The sequence below is a fragment of the Sus scrofa genome, chromosome 14 (genome assembly GCF_054392235.1).
Source record: "Sus scrofa isolate SSC_HxYL_T2T_F1_AM1 chromosome 14, Sscrofa_HxYL_maternal_Yorkshire_Landrace_v2.0, whole genome shotgun sequence".
Taxonomy (NCBI): domain Eukaryota; kingdom Metazoa; phylum Chordata; class Mammalia; order Artiodactyla; family Suidae; genus Sus; species Sus scrofa.
In genome coordinates, this window is record NC_139396.1 from 95,695,937 (window position 1) to 95,712,775 (window position 16,839).

The window sequence follows — 16,839 nt, forward strand, 5'->3', positions numbered from 1 at the left end:
GAACTTCCATAGTGTTTTCCGTAGTGGTTATACCAATGTACATTCCCACTAACAGTATAAGAGGGTTCCCTCTTCTCCACACCCTCTCCAGCATTTATTATTTGTAGACTGGTGAAAGATGGTAACTCATAATAGTTTTGATTCGCATTTCTCTAATGATTAGTGACATTGAGCATCTTTTCCTGTGTTTTTTTGGCCATCTGTATGTCTTCTATGGAGAAATGTCTATTTAGATCTGTGCATTTTTTTAAATTGGGTTGTTTGCTTTTACAGTTCCATAAAGTTTTTAAAAAACAATTTTATGGAGGTATAATTGACATACAGTACACTGCATCTATTTAAAGTGTATAATTTGTTGTTTTACATATGTATACATACACCTGTGAAATTGTCATAATCAAGACAATGAACACATCCATCCTCTCCAAAAATTCGCCCATGTCCCTTTGTAATTTCCCTCCCCACCTCTCTCCCCAGGCACTCTTTGTTCTGCTTTCGTCATCATAGATTTGTTTGCATTTTCTAGGGTTTTATATAAATGGAATCCTCAGTGTGTATTCTTTACTATCTGGCTTCTCTTACTCAGCATAATTATTTTGAAATCATTCATGTTTAAGCACATCCGTTGGTCACTGCTCTTTGTTGCTCAGCAGTTTCCACTGTATGGCCTACCCTCAGTGGCTTACTCCAAATTGTTTTCGGATATTTGGGTTGTTTCCAAGTTTTGGCTATTACACACAAAACGGTTATGAACATGTGTAAGTCTTTTTTCGGACCTATGTTTTCATTTCTCTTGGGTCAATGCCTAGGAGAAGAATGGCTGAATCATATGCTGTGTGTATGTTTAACATCTTAGGAACCTGCCCACCTATTTTCCCAGACGGTTTCATCCCCACCAACAGCATGTGAGAGTTTCAGTGCCTCCACCTCCTTATCAACCTTGGAATTGTCTCTTTCTCTCTCTCTCTTTTTTTTTTAGGACTGCACTCATGGCATATGGGTGTTCCCAGGCTAGGGGTCTAATCAGAGCTGTAGCTGCCGGCCTACACCACAACCACAGCAACATGGGATCCTTAACCCACTGAGCGAGGCCAGGGATCGAACCCACAACCTCATGGTTCCTAGTAAGATTCGTTTCCACTGTGCCAGGATGGAACTCTGGAATTGTCTCTCTTTTTGACTTTAGCCATTCTAATCAGTGTATAGTTGATGTATTTCCTACCCCCACCCCTCCAGCTCACATTTTTAATTTGAAAGTTTTCCAATTCATTCTAACTTGAAGGCTTATTTAGTTAGCTCTTTTTCCTTGGGTGGTGTTCTTTTTATTGAATTTGCTGTGTGTCTGTGTGTTTTTTTTTTTTTTTCTTTTTTTTTTTCTTTTTAGTGCCACACCGGCAGTGTATGGAAATTCCCAGGCTAGGGGTCAAATTGGAGCTGCAGCTGCCGCCTACACCACAGCCACAGCAACGCAGGATCCGAACCATATCTGCGACCTACACCACAGCTCACAGCAATACCGGATGCCCAACTCACTGAGCAAGGCCAGGGATTGAACCCACAACCTCATGGATACTAGTTGGATTTGTTTCTGCTGCGCCACAATGGGAACTCCTGGTGTTTGTTTTTCATGTTGGTGAATTTCCTCAGTGTTTGGTGCGTTTGGGTTGTATACTCATCTTTGTCTTGAGATTTCAGGTTTCCCTGTTTGGAAGACCTGTGCGTATTTAGCACAGCCTGGACTTCTGACTACTGGGGACAAATGAGACGTGCTGATGATAGGATGTGTTGGTGGCTGCCCTTCTGGACAAGGGTGCTAGGTATATATCAGCACTAGGATGTTGTTCCAAGTGTCCCAGTCACTGGTACCACCTGGCAGACTCTACTGGTACCCTGACTTGACCCGGGCTCCTGAAGGGGTACAGGGAGAGCCAGATTCTCCAGCTGTCTCTGTTAGGATTCTCCAATCTATGTCTTGTTGGGGGTCCAGGCTTCCTCCTTCCTCCTGGCTTGGCATCTGAGCTGAAAGCTGTCTTAAAACTTATCTTCTCTCAAAGGCATTCACCTGCATGGCTGTCATCTCCCCTGCCTATCAGGTTCCATCAACATCTACCAGGAATTCCTCATTATTTCTGACTTATTATTATTATTCAATTCTGGCATTGAATTTAAGACATAATTTTATTATTATTATTATTATTAGTAGTAGTAGTATTTTACTTTTTAGGGCTACACCTGAGGCATATGGAAGTTCCCAAGCTAGGGGTCAAATTGGAGCTATAGCTGCCGGCCTGTACCACACTTGAAACAATGCCAGATTCGAGCCACATCTATGACCTGCCCCACAGCTCATGGCAACACCAGATCCTTAATCCACTGAGTGAGGCCCGGATCAAACCCGAATCCTTATGGATACTAGTTGGGTTCATAACCTGCTGAGCCACAATGAGAACTCCCCCCAAATAAATATTCTTTTTTTTTTTTTTTTTTTTTGTCTTTTGTCTTTTTTTGTTGTTGTTGTTGTTGTTGTTGTTGCTATTTCTTGGGCCGCTCCCGCAGCATATGGAGGTTCCCAGGCTAGGGGTCGAATTGGAGCTGTAGCCACCGGCCTACGCCAGAGCCACAGCAATGCGGGATCCGAGCTGCGTCTGCAACCTACACCACAGCTCACGGCAACGCCGGATCGTTAACCCACTGAGCAAGGGCAGGGACCGAACCCACAACCTCATGGTTCCTAGTCGGATTCGTTAACCACTGCGCCACGACGGGAACTCCCCAAATAAATATTCTTGATGACATTTTGAGGACTGGGTTGGCAGAGGGAACTTGAACATATACCTAAACATAATGTTTATATAAAAATAGCTCACACTATATACCAGGCCCTGTAGAAACTAGGGTCCTGACGAAGAATAGATGGTGTTGACTAAAAAAAATACATAACCTGAAAGTTGAGAGTTTTATTTGGGGTGAAATGACCTAGGCCCAGGAGACAGCATCTCAGGGAACCCTGAGAAACCTTTGCGCCCAGGCAGTGAGGGAGGAGCTAGGATATATAGGAATCTTTGCAACAAAGGGCCAAGAGCAGGAACAAAAGAGACCTGGGCTCACTGAAATCATTCCTTTGATATGCGCCTCCACTCTCTGGGCCGGTATGGTATCCGGAGTTTTCACAGCCCGCAGGGCTCACCTGCTCTCACCCTTGGAGGTGACTGCATTTACAGATGACCTTGACATTCTTAATCCTTAACTACAGACTGGGCTGAAATACCACCCAAGGAGGAAAAGGGGGAATATCAGGAGATGATCAAGGTTGAGGGGGAAGTGCATGCAGCACACACACATCTTACAAAAGTTTGTTGCTGATCTCCTGAAGGTGACCACCAGTCACAAGGAGCAGACATCACCATGAAGGATTTTAGTGTTTTTCTAGATATGAGGAGATGCAAGAAGTGGGCACATAAAATCTTCTCCTGAAAATATCTGACTATCTAAACACCTGTTTTTCCAGTTTTCCCAGAGCACAGAGTGCCTCAGTCCTGGTCTCCACCCCAAGCTCCACGCAGGGTGCCTGCGGGTCGGCAGCTGTCGTGGCTCATGTTCTACTCCAGGTAGAGGTGATGGCAAGTCCAAACTTCAGCTCACAATGGCAACCTCAGCGCCACTGCAAAGATGATTTAATTAAAGGACCATTTGCAGAGGTATGGGCAGGGTTAAGGGAACCAGCTTGGAATGAGAGGTGATCAGGAACTGGTTACAGGGGGGAAGCGGTATCTGTCCCTAGACCTGAAGGGACGAGAGAGCAGCACAGTGTTGCCCGAGCCTTCTGTGGGTGTCTTCAGAAACTGAGTTGTGGAGGGGACAGCCAGGGCCAGAGCAGCATCCCTGAGCCTGGGGCTGGTGGAGGGGCACAGATGTCCTGACGTCTCCCTTCTCTTGTTCTCTGGTTTTGATAAGTGCCTTCCTTTGATTGCAGGGAGTCCCAGTGACATGGTCCACTCCACAGGGTGGGTCTGCTTCCAGAGATGGGGAGTCGAGGGGGAGACAAGCAGACCATGTCCAGCACAGCCCTCCTTCAAGCGCTCCGAGGATGTCGTCACCTCCAGTAGTTCAATGGCAGCCTGAGGAGGTAGGCATGCTACTGTCCTCATTTGGCAAAGGAGGAAGCCCGGGCACCTTGATCCAGGGACACCTCCGGAATTCCCCTCTGCTCTTCCCTCTGCCTGGCGTGCCTTCCCCCCTTTCTCTCACCCACTGCTCCTTCTGCTTCGAGTTCAGCTTGAGTCACATCTCCTGACCACCATGATCTAAGTGCCCTCAAGATACCCAGAGAAAGGGCTCTGACGTCTCAAGATGCTGTGCCCACATTGCCTCCAAGTTTTCATTGTGAAAAATTTCAAAACCACAGGAAAGTTGGAAGAATTGTGTGAACAGCCTCGCACCCCTGTGCCCACTTTTCAAAAGCACTTTCACAAGGTTGTGCGTCGACCGTGTGTGCCTCCACTAACTTGAGTTCCTTAAAGGAAGGGCTGGGAGTTGACCATTCTTTGCATTTCAGGGTCTGTGATGGCCTGGCACACAGAATGTGGTCAGTTAATGTTTGATAAATTGATCATTCACAAGACATTGGCATTTCCCAGGGAAGGGGAAAGAGAATTCTATTTATTGAATGCCTGCAGGGGGGTTTCATACATTGCTTTGGGGCATCTCATTTGTTGTTTTTTTTGTTTTGTTATTTGGGGGGCACACCTGTGGCATATGGAAGTTCCCAGGCTAGGGGCTGAATCAGAGCTGCAGCTGCCGGCCTACACCACAGCCACAGCAACATGGGATCTGAGCTGCTTCTTCTACCTATACCACAGCTCACAGCCACGCTGGATCCTTAACCCACTGAACGAGGCCAGGGATCCAACCCACAACCTCATGGTTCCTAGTTGGATTTGTTTCCACTGCAACACAATGGGAACTCCAGTAAATGTTTTTTTGTCTTTTTTTTTTTTGTCTTTTTGCTATTTCTTGGGCCGCTCCCGTGGCATATGGAGGTTCCCAGGCTAGGGGTTGAATCGGAGCTGTAGCCACCGGCCTATACCACAGCCACAGCAACACGGGATCCGAGCCGCGTCTGCAACCTACACCACAGCTCACGGCAACGTCGGATTGTTAACCCACTGAGCAAGGGCAGGGATCAAACCCGCAACCTCATGGTTCCTAGTCGGATTCGTTAACCGCTGCGCCACGACAGGAACTCCTCCAGTAAATGTTTTTTAAAAGAAAGAATGAATGAAGATTTGGTGAGTGTTTTCATACTATTGGAATATGGCATTCAGTGCTGGAAATTCATTCACTCCAGGGATATGATACCTAAAGGGGGCTCGTACCCCTCTTCACTTAACAAAGGAGGGATCTGAGGCTGGAGGGGCATTGATAGCCAAGGTCATGTAGGGAGCCAGGGCCAGAGCCAGAGTGCTGACTCCCTGCCCAGTGCTCTTTCTTTTCCCTTCCTCTCTGGATCCATGCAAGCATCTGGATTGGTACCACCCACTAACCCAGAGCCTGGAGACAGACAGAAACTGCATTTCCTAAGAGCCTCTCTGGCTGTCTGAGTGCCTGGCCAGGCACTTGCTCATGGTGGTGCCTGTCTTCCTTTTCCCTCACTGAGGGTTCCATGGGCTTCAGTCTTGAAGTTATGTGTGAAATTGTGTTTAAAAACTTCTAGGAAAAGATCCAGAGTTTATATCAGGCTCTCAAAACAAATATAAAAACTGTGATTCCCCGCCCCCAGTGTGGGTGGGGGTTCTTTTATGTGTTCTCTCCAGTGGTTCCTCAGCTTTTTGACTGCAGAGACAAAGAGAATTTTCAAAAGAATGGTAGGATGCAAATTTTTGCAAAGTTGGTCCATTAAAAAGAAATGAACCGGGAGTTCCTTTTGTGGCGCAGCGGAAACAAATCCAGCTAGTATCCATGAGGATGCGGGTTTGATCCCTCGCCTTGCTCAGTGGCTTAGGGATCTGGTGTTGCTGTAGCAGTGGTGTAGGCTGGCAGCTGTAGCTCCGATTCAGCCCCTAGCTTGGGAACTTCATATGCCTCGAGTGTGGCCCTAAAAAGCAAGAAAAAAAAAAAAAAAGAAAGAAAGAAATGAACCATGCTCACAACATTACCATATCATAAAAGGATGATTTTAACCCTTCCAAATAAGAAGGACAAATTCTTTGGAGGATAAAATTGACAGGCCTTTCAATTAGATGGTGTGGCTTTAACATGCTACACAACCGTTACTTTGCTCACTGTGCCCTGCAATATCATTTTGCATCAACTTTTGGGAGCCTTTCCTTCACAGAGAAGCAGCCACTTAGAGCTTGTGTCCTGGTGGCTGCAGAGAGTTCTGAAAGGCGCCCCCTGAGGTGGTCAGGCATGGGTTCTGTTGGATCCCTGGATGGCATTTCCATCAGGATGACTGAGGGTGACTGGGCGTGCAAGATGGGAATGAACTCAGGTCACATGGGGCGGTTATGTCATGGTCCAGTGGCTTAAGTTTTCTCACAAGGGGTTTGGGTGAGAATCTGAAAAATACAGACTCTGAGTGGCCAGAGCAACCTCCTGTCTATAACTCTCTTAGAAAGGAAGCACGAGGGGTGTGTGGCCGTGTGAGATGACCCCACTCCCTTCAGGCTGCCTGGATCCCTGTCTCCCTCCTTCCTGTCCTAGGCTGATGCATTCTGGACAAGCGCTGGTCCCTCCTGCCTCGGATTCCCCATGCGGGCCGTGGCTGGCATGCTCTCCAGGGAGCCCCACGCTCCCTGGCTGAGGACAGGCAGGATCGTGTCTTCATAAACAGATTTTCCAGAGCAGGTGTGCTGAGGGGGAGCATCGACCTCAGCAGGAGCAGGTCTCAGCTGGGAGGTGAGAGCGGCAGAGCAGGGGCAGGGTGTGTCTTCTTGTCTCTGCAGCTCTGCGCACAGTAGGCTCCATGAGTGTTTGAGTGACAGGTACTATCTAACATGTGCCTGAAAGATTGCTTCAACTTTCCCAGCCTCAGTTTCTGTGTCTCTAAAAGGCATTGATAGTGCTTTCCTGCTCCTGACCCCTCTGGCCTTGCAGGCTAGATTCCTTAGCTGCCTGTGGGATCTGCGGCAGGACTGGCCTCAACCCTCATTGGGACCCCTTCCTGATGCTGCTGCGCCCCACGTGTCTGTGGGGGCTCCCACATCCGGCCCTTTCCCAGGGAGGACCCATTTGGGATCTCGAACTGATCTAGCTGTTAGCATGTCCAGGTGATGTGAGGACCTGCATGCGGACCAGGAGGGGAACCCACTTGCTCGAGGTCACGGAGTGAGCAAGGGTGTGGCCCGCTGCACCCATCTGTTCTGGGTGGACTGTGGGAACGCTCTTCACTCCAGATGGTACCACTAAAGGCCCTTTTGCCCATTTTGCTGATACAACAAAACAATAAGCAAACCAAATGCCTTTTGGAAACCGTTGGGGGAACATAATTAGGGAGGAACTGCCCAGAGCATCTAAATCATTCAGCCTTTTCAAGGAAAGCCTTAGTGTTATTTTCAGATATGCTGCAGCTGAAAACCAAGGCTAAGCTACCGTCTGACCCAGCTGGGGCCCCTGCAGCACCTGCTTAAAGTACCGGATAAGAATCCTGAGGGATTTACTCATGGTTTCTAAGCTAATTTGCACGGTTTGCTTAATAAGACATTTACATGGTTTTAAATGGTTTCCAAAGGACTTGAAAGCAGTCGACGTTCTTAACAAAGTTATAGAATCTCCTACCATGTCATTTGCCCTGTGAATTGGTTCGGCGAACCGTATTTTTGTTTTGTTTTCGAGATCATAAACAGATGTTTATGTTTAGACTGGCGGCTCCAGCTTAAACACAGTCTTTCTGTCTCTCCTTTGCCCAGTTTGCTCTTTAAGGGGAAGGGGGGGGTGGTCTAGCCAAGCTGGAGTCCTGTCCCCAGGTCCCTCCCCTGAGCTGCCTCTGGCATCTGGCTGCTCCCTTAGCAGCTGGCCTTGTGGGAGAGGAGAGAGCCCTTGGGAATGGAAGGGAGTGGCTGCTGAGGAGTGGGGCCTTCTGAGCCAGTCTGCATGGCTTTGAGCACGTCCCCCTCTTGTCCTGCCTGTGGGTCCTTGCCTGGCAGCCGAGGGGGTTAGAGTGACAGAGCAGCCCAGTGCCTGACACAAGGATGCCCAGTAAGTGTGTGTCCCCTACCTTCCCTTCAGCTTCCCCGAGATTCCCGCCAGCCTTCCCCACCTTCTTCTGGTCCAGAGGGTGGGCCTGGGAGCTGGGAGTCTGGCTCAGTGAGTGTCCCCGAAAGGGACACCAAGCGTGCCCCTTTTTCTAGCCCCTGGAGAGCTATGGGCAGCTGGGAGAGTCATTTCCAAATGCTGTGGAGGATGGAGGGGGCAGCTGGGGTGGGCCAGGAGCCTTTAATGCAAGATGGTACAGAGTGGAGGTTGAGGGGCCAGAGGGAAGGGACCCTAATGAGACCCCTGTGCCCTGGCCAGGAGCGGTGGGGTGACAGAAGGTGCCTGGGCACTGCTTCAGGTCTGTGGTAGCTGGGCTGGGTGTGGCCTCGGAGCAGGAGCAGGACATACTCAGGGCCATTGGCAGCAGAACCCCTGGTTCAAATCTTACCTTTCCCAGCACTAAGCAACTGGGAGACTTCAGGCAAGTCATCAAACCTTTCTTAGCCTCCGTTTCCTCATCTGTAAAGTGGGGTTCTTTGGACAAGTTAATGAAATCATGTGTATTTACACAGAGTGGGTCCCTCCGTAGGCCCTTAAGAAATGGTCGATGAAGGTAAAAACACACCAGAAACCCTGAGGGCTCACGTCATCTTGGCATTTATCATGCGCTCATGCACCTGTGGGTGAGGGCAGGGGCACCTTGGTCGGCTCTGGTTGGAAGTCCCTTCCTCCCAAACATTGGCTCCCCACACAGTGGGTCTCAAATTGTTTTTAGGTAAAAGAAGGAAGAGTTGGCCTTTCTGGGTGGGGAAGGGGCAGGGGGTGTTGAGAAGGGAGGAGCCGAGGCTGGACTGGAGGGACCGCCGGAGCTCTTCTTAGCTCTCTTTCCCAGGAGTAGGGCTCCAGTGTTCGCCCCCCCCTCCCCCATGCCAGTTTCATTATCTCCCCTTCACCTCCCTCAGCTCATAGTCCTGCCAGCATTTGCTCATTCATTCAACAGTATCTGTTGAGCACCCACTATGTGCCAGGCCCACTTGGGGCAGGAAGGCAGAGATGATTGAGACAGAATGAAACAGTGCCAGGCAAGAGCATCTTGAAGCCTCGTGACAGTGCCCACCCATTCAGCTGTCTTCCCTCTGCCCACCTCCCCAACCCCAGGGCCACTGCTCTGGCAGGGAGCTCTAGGGAAGGGTGGAATGGTGGGCAGAGCCGGGTCTTTCGTGGAAGAAGGCTTGGCGTTGCCATGGGTGTGAGGATGGGCTCTCTGATGCTGGGGAGCTGAGTTGGATCTTGTTCAAGCCTTGATTTGACAGATGGGAATAGAGGCACAAGCAGGTCAAGGCAGAGGCCAGCCAGGAGCCAGGGACAGGCTGCAGGAAACAGTTTGGTGGTATCTCAAAAGTTAAACATAGAACCATATGACCCGCCAGCCCTACTCCTCGATGTATATAGAAAAGAAGTGCGAGCAGGGACTCAAAAAGAAACTTGTACTCCAGTGTTCATAGCAGCATTATTCACAATAGCCAGAAGGTAGAAACAACTCAGGTGTCCATCGACAGATAAACAAAGTGATATATCTGTGCAGCGGAATATTATTCAGCCATGAAAGGAGTGAGCTCCCGACACCGCCTCCAGCATGGGTGGACCTTGAAAACATTAGGTGGCGTAAAAGAAGCTGGACACAGAAAGCAAATACTGTTTGCTTCCACTTCTGTGGGATACCTGGAGTAGGCAATTTCATGGAGACAGAAAACAGAATAAAGGTACCAGAGGCTTGGGGCGGGGGTTATGTTCACGGGTACAGAGTTTTTCTTGGAGATGATGAAAAATTCCAGGTATATAAGGGGTGATGCTCAGACAACATCGTGACTCTGTTTAACGCCACTGAACTGTGTACTTTCAGAGAGTGAAAATGATAAATATTATGCTCCGTATAGTTTATCAAGTTAAAAAAAAAGCGAGTGGTAAGCGTTCCGGTCATGGCTCAGCGGTTAATGAGCTGGACCAGGATACGGGTTCAATCCCTGGCCTCGCTCAGTGGATTAAGGGTCCAGCATTGCTGTGAGCTGTGGTGTAGATCGTAGATGCGGCTCGGATCCTGCGGGGCTGTGGCTGGGTCCTAGGCCGGCGGCTACAGCTCCGATTGGTGGGTATGGCCCTAAAAACACCAAAAAAAAAAAAAAAAAAAGCCAAAAAAAAAGTGAGTGGCAGTGGCACGAGGAGATTGCTCTTCCTGAGACCATCCTCACAAAGCAGGTCCTCTTCAGCCACTTGAAGGCCTTGTGTTGAAGATGGTTGGGAAGTCTGTGCAGGTGCCACATGAGGGAGACGGTGCCAAAGACCCTCTCCACACCTCGGGAGTCCTACAGAGGGGTGGCTGGAGAAGGTTTGGGGCAAATGTGAGGGCACGTTCCCCAGCTTCCTGGGAGGCCTCATCCCTAAAACGGGGTTGACTACCTCGGCCTCGTGGGGCTGTTGGAACATGAAATGAGCTAATACGCATATAGCTCTTAAAACACGACAAGCGGAGTTCCTGTCGTGGCGCAGTGGTTAACGAATCCGACTAGGAACCATGAGGTTGCGGGTTCGGTCCCTGCCCTTGCTCAGTGGGTTAACGATCCGGCGTTGCCGTGAGCTGTGGTGTAGGTTGCAGACGCAGCTCGGATCCTGCGTTGCTGTGGCTCTGGCGTAGGCCGGTGGCTACAGCTCCGATTCGACCCCTAGCCTGGGAACCTCCATATGCCGCGGGAGTGGCCCAAGAAATAGCAACAACAACAACAACAACAAAAAGACAAAAAAACAACAACAACAACAAAAAAAACCCAAAAAACCACGACAAGCCCTCAAGAAATGTGATTTATTCGTATTTCACTTGTGGTGTTAGTGAGAAAAATATAAGGGAAGTTTAGAAGCGTGAAGAGACAGTGCGGTCTCTCAATTACTGCAGCTTGGAAAAATGCCTTCCAAAGAAGCCCCACGTTTCTGCGGGAGAGGGGCGGGTGGAGGTGGAGGTGGCAGTGGTGTCCTCAGTGACTGCCTCCCACCAGAGGCAGGGTGAGGGTCCCCTGTGAATAAAGCAAAAAGAGAGGAGTTCCTGCTGTGGCACGGCGTTTGAAGAATTTGACTGCAGAGGTTCGGGTTGCTGTGGAGACGTGTGTTCGATCCCCAGCACAGTGCAGTGGGTTAAAGATCCAGCATTGCTGCAGCTGTGGCTTGGATTCAGTCGCTGGCCAGGGAACTTCCATATGGCATGGGTGAGGCAAAAAAAAAAAAAAAAAAAAAAAAAAAAAATCAGAGGAAAGGGAGACACAGATGTATTCCTGGGGGCCAGCCTCCTTTTATGGTGGTTGATCTCGTGGGGAGGTTGGGTCTCCCAGGGGAAAAGTCAGCATCCTGCCAGCACGCTGATGTCATGGTCCTTTTAAGGAGAAACAGGGAATTAGCTGTTATGGAGATGAACTATAAGCCCAGATGTGCAGTCAGAGCTGCGTGGTAAACAGATTGCCATTATGGCCTGCAAAACAGCAGCAGCTGTCCTGGTTCTGACAGGCTGGGGTTGCTTATCTGGTCTTTGGAAAGAGAAGGGCCAGTGGATCAGGACTTCTTCCAGGTACTGGGAAGGCAGTGCTTGTGAGGTATGCCCACCCAACAGATTTGGGGCAACCGGGCTGTCGTGACCTTGGGCCATACCCACTGAGTGTCAGGGCCCAGCCCCTCCCAGCTGGAAAGCCATGCAGAAATCATTCTTCTAGCAGCTCCTTGTTGACAGCTGGGGACTGGCGGTCTGGAGGTAGTTTTATGTGAGTGTAATATACTAATGAGAACTGGCTGGATCAAAGCCAAGCTTCATATGGTTAAGTCGCTATAGCTAGTTTGGGGTAAACTTGTGGCCGTGATCCTCTCATCTATGGCCTGGGTTAGCTGTCAGTCTTTGGCTGCTCTCAAGGGTCCTGTCTGTGACAGAGGTTTGTCTCTTTCCGTGCGACACTAGTCTAGCCACCCATGAGAATCTCACCTGTGACCACGGTCTCAGCTCTACCAGAACCATCCCCCCATTCCTCCCACCCCCTCCCTAACAGTAAAAAGCCAGGCAGATGCCCAGTCTGCTCCTGCCTGTGTGTGGGGATACTTGGGTTGTGGGGCTTGGCTGGAAAGGACCATGTCGGGAAGTGGGCAAGAGTGGGGGAGGGGAGCCCCATAAGCAGGACCCCTGGCCCTTCTGGGGTCACAACTTGCCTAGGCCAAGGGGGTGTCAGCTGTGCCCAGAGAAAGAGCTGCCCCATTTGGAACTGACTTAGTTGGTGACTTAATTCTTCCACGAGGGATTCCTTGCTTCTACTGTCAGTTAACAGAGAGGAGGGTGGCCGACCCAGTCCACGTCCGCCTTGACCTGGGCACTGTGTGGAGCTTCTGTGTCCCCGTCGCAGGAGGAGGAGTAAGGGCCAGCTGCTGCCTGCACTGGAATCAGCTTAGTGATCCTTCTGCCCAACCAAGTCAGAGACGGGATTCGAGACTGAGACGCAGAATCACTGATCCACGACCAGGGCTGGACGTTATAAGGAGGCAGGTTTCTGGGTCACATGACAGTTCATAGCTGAAACCTTCGCATGTAGAACAACTGTCTTTGGAGGTAATGAGCTCTCTGTCTCTGGGAGAGTTCAAGCAGAGGCTGGAAGATTCTTTGGTAGGTTTCACTCATTCATTCATTCATCCATCCATCCAATCATCCCTTCAGTATTTTTCAAGCATCAAACTTATGTCAGATGCCAGACTAGTAGATTCCTGATAGAAATAGCCCTTGACCTCATGTTGCTGTGATGGGGGAAAAATGAGGACAATGGGTGCAGGGTACAGGGGACCATGGAAAGCTTCCTGGAGGAAGCCGCCTTTGAAGCTGAAGCCTGAAGGCTGAGGAGGAAAAGAAAAGTTCCTGAAAGAGGAGGCAGTGCGTGTAAAGGGCTAGAGAGAGCGTGACCAACAGAAGAATCAGCAAGCTCAGTGAAGCAGGGCTTCGTTGGCAGGGGCAGAGTTGAGCATGAGGTCAGCCTGTGGGTCACATCAGGGGGGTTGAACTTTATCCCAAGAACCACACAGAACCAATGAAGAGTTTTAAGCAAGGCAACAACGTGGTCAGAGGGGCATCTTAGCTGGTTTTCCCAGAGGTGGGTCTTGAGACAGGGATTTGCAAACAGGTTGTGTATGTGGGAGCTGCTTCCAGAAAATACCAGTAGGGCAGTGGGGGATTGAGACAGGGAAGGGGGCCTGCCCAAAGAGCAGGTATAGTCGAGCAAGTCACTGTTGTGAGTGCTGGAACTTAACCCTGGGGACCAGTGCCTATGTGTCCCTCAGAGCAATCCACCCCCGCCCCTGCCCTCAACCATGAGGAGGAGGGAGCTGGGGTATCAATACGCCACCTCCCATGAGCCATCAGTTGAAGGCTGTTCCCCAGCACAGGCTCTCAGGCAGAGATGCAGGGCCAGCTTGGAGGTGGGGCTGAGCGGGGGATGGGCAGCATGCTGGCACCGCTGTGGCTGTCGGGTGGAGGGACCATGAAGGGCAGACAGGAGCCTGGAGATTGGCAAGGAGGCCACAGGAAGACTAGTCCAAGCAAGAGATGGTGGCCTGGGCTAGAGACGCTGTGGTCACGGGCAGAAGGGGACAAATGTCAGGAGGCAGAGGTGACTGGCCTTGGTGACAGGTGGGGGAACGCAGATGACTGTAGAGAGGGTTCACAGCCTGCCCTGCCCCTCCCCTCCGGCTCTCCCCACCCCCACGCTGCTGTCCTCCAGCAGACACTCCTCTGCTCACACACGTCAGAGACACTGACGCGGCCGCCACAACAGCTGGGGGGGCCACACCTCAGAGACCACGAAGTGTGTCTGAAGGGAGAGGAAGGCTCTGTGGCAACCGCTTCAACAACAGAAACTGGGCTGTTGTCAACCCAGCCCCAAGCCTTGGAAGAGATCACTTGGGTGGGGAGAGGTGGGGGCAGGGGGAAGCAGTCCAGCCCAGCTCCCACCCTGATCCCTAAATCTCCCTCTGTGCCCACATCCATCAGACACAAGCCACAAGAGGACAGATGCTCTGCAGCTTGTTCACTGGCCCCAGGACCCGGTTGACAGAAGGTGCTCAGTAACCTTCTGGGAATGATGGAATCCGTGAGTGGTCCCTGCCCTTCTGTGCTCCATGCCGTTGGGAGGGAGGCTCTGGGGACACCTGAGTGGTGGCTCTAAGGACATGAGCCCACCAGCATGGGGTGGGAGGATGGTTGGGAAAGGGGATGGCAGTGTTGGAACTGTGAGGGAGAAGATGGGGAGGGAGTCATCACAGGGGTTTCTAGCTGCAAGAAACAGAAGCCGAGTCTGGATGAAATAAGTTGAAAAAGAAGATAGCCCTTCACCAGTGATGGATGGGAGGGGCTGTGTGGACTCAGCTCCCTCCACCCCAGCCGGGCTGACTCTCTTCATTGGCTCTGGGTGCCCACAGCCGTGACTTGCCAGGTCATTCCCCTTTCGTGGGCCACTCTCCCTCCGCTGGCCTACTTCCCCTCTCCCCTACTGGGCTTCCTGGGATCGCCTCCCACACAATTACCTGTACTCACATCTGGTTTCAGCATCTGTTTCTGAAGGGACCCCACACCTGGGCCAGCTGCCTCCGACAGGCAGACCCAGTCACACGTCCTTTCCTAGTTGGAAAGGAAGTTGGAAAAGCAAGAATCTTTTCAGCTTCTGGGGGCGGGGTGGGGGTGGGTAGGTGGTTCTGCTTCCCAAGACTAATGGGCAGTGTGCTGTAAGGGTCCCTGTAGGAAGATGTTTCAGTCTGTTCACGCTACTGTAACAAAACAGCATAAACAGAGTGGCTTATAAACAACAGAAATGTATTTCTCACAGTGCTAGAGGCTGGAAGTCCAAGATCAAGGTGCCAGCAGATTCAGTGGGCTTGCTTTCTGGTTCACAGGAGACACCTTCTCAGTGTGTCTTCCCATAGGGCAAGGGCCAGGGCTCTCTCTGGGGCCTTTTTAATAAGGGCACTAATCTCTATTATGAGGGCTCCACCCTTGTGACCTAATCATTTCCAAAGGCCCCACCTCCCAATACCATCGTCTTGGGAATTACTATTTGAACCTGAATTGTGGGGAGACACAAACATTTAGACCACAGCCAAAGCCAACAGCATATTCAAATTTTGATAATTTAAGGGCCTTTTTACAAAGATGTAGCAAGCTGTACAGTGACTCAGAATTAGTAGTGGTGGCGAGGTTACTGTCCCTAAGTCTGAGGGATGGGGGGGTTACTGAGAGACCCTGAGGGAGGCCCACGGCCTATTCCCTGTGCTGTCCCCGCCTCCCTCCTGCCAATCTCCCACCCACCGTCGCACAGGCTCAGATCTGCCCACCTCCAGGCCAGGGCAGGGTGGAGGAGGGTGAGGACGAGACCTGGAGAGCTGATGGAAGACATCAGGCAAGGAAATTCCCCAACAAACAAGGGGCCTCAAGTGTGGCAATGAAATGTCAATGAATATGTCAAGTTAGGGCCAAGGGCTCCATAGCTGCCCCTCCACAACACGGGCTGTTCCTTCTCAGTGATGCCACACCTTCCCCAAGGGCCCTCCTGGCCTCGTCCCACTGGTCTCTCCAAAGCTGTGCTCAGAGTGAAGTGCCCACGACTCACACGGGGCCACTCACTTCTGCAACCACAGTCAGACCCCTTCTTCTGAGCCTCGGTTTGCCTAAATGCAAAGCCAGGAGGGTTAGCCAGATGACCTTCCACGACCTCTTCTATAGCGCTGACCTTCCAGAAAGGCTCATGGGCCCCTCCCAGACAGCCCCGGGAATAAAACAAAGAGTGTCCTTCAGGGAAGCCAAGGCTCAGGGAGCAGAGGGATTTGCTGGAGGTCACCGACCATGTGGGACCTAGACTAAGACTCACATCTCTTGCAAGGGCTGTTCCCAGAGCCAGGCATGCCCTGGACCTGCTTTCCCTGAGTGTAAGGTCATACCCATGTTTATTTTCCTTCCTTCCTTCCTTCTTTTTTTTCTTTCATTCATCTTTTTAGGGCTGCACCCGTGGCAGACGGAATTTCCCAAGCCAGGGGTTGATTCAGAGCTGCAGCTGCTAGCCTACACAGCCACAGCAATGTGGGATCTGAGCTGCATCTGCGACCTACATCACAGATCACGGCAATGTCGGATCCTTAACCCACTGAGTGAGGCCGGGGATGGAACCTGCATCCTCATGGATATAGTCAGGTTCATTACCACTGAGCCACAGTGGGAACTCCTCCATGTTTATTTTCAATTAGTGCAGTAGCCAGGGTGACATTTTGTGATTTCTCTTGTGCTTTTTCTTGTTTGTGTGTAGGGCTGTGAACGGAAAGGTATAAGAACGGTGGTTTCGATCAGACTTCCAGAACTCGCCAGCCACCCCTCCCCACCTCACCTCACTGGGGGATTCAGAGTCAGTGTAATGTCACTGCTGGTCTTTTGAGCATCTGGGTCCACACGGGCCTCAAAGGGCTTAATTTGTAGCGAGTTTCAAAGAGAGTAGGGAGGGCCATGCCAGCTACTCTGAGCCCCTATGACAGTGGCCCTCCACAGCCAAATCCTACTGGGTCTGGGAGGCTGCCCTGAATCTTGCTGCCAACCCT

General features: G+C 50.9%; 1 protein-coding gene across 7 annotated transcripts in view; it reads left to right on the forward strand.

The window, feature by feature from the left end:
• PALD1 (phosphatase domain containing paladin 1) overlaps positions 1-16,839 on the forward strand; it is a 151,835-nt gene that overhangs the window by 111,568 nt on the left and 23,428 nt on the right. For 5 of the 7 annotated variants that reach the window (XR_014828072.1, XM_084997230.1, XM_084997226.1 and 2 more), the window contains 2 exons: positions 3,509-3,698; positions 3,974-4,621. Coding sequence is in view for 5 of the 7 variants with exons in the window: in XM_084997226.1 (XP_084853352.1) it covers positions 3,509-3,698; positions 3,974-4,294 (511 nt within the window). In the remaining 2 variants the exon portion in view is untranslated. Of the gene's footprint in view, positions 1-3,508; positions 3,699-3,973; positions 4,622-16,839 lie in introns of those variants that run through there. The other 2 variants (XR_014828071.1, XM_084997228.1) reach the window with 1 other exon arrangement.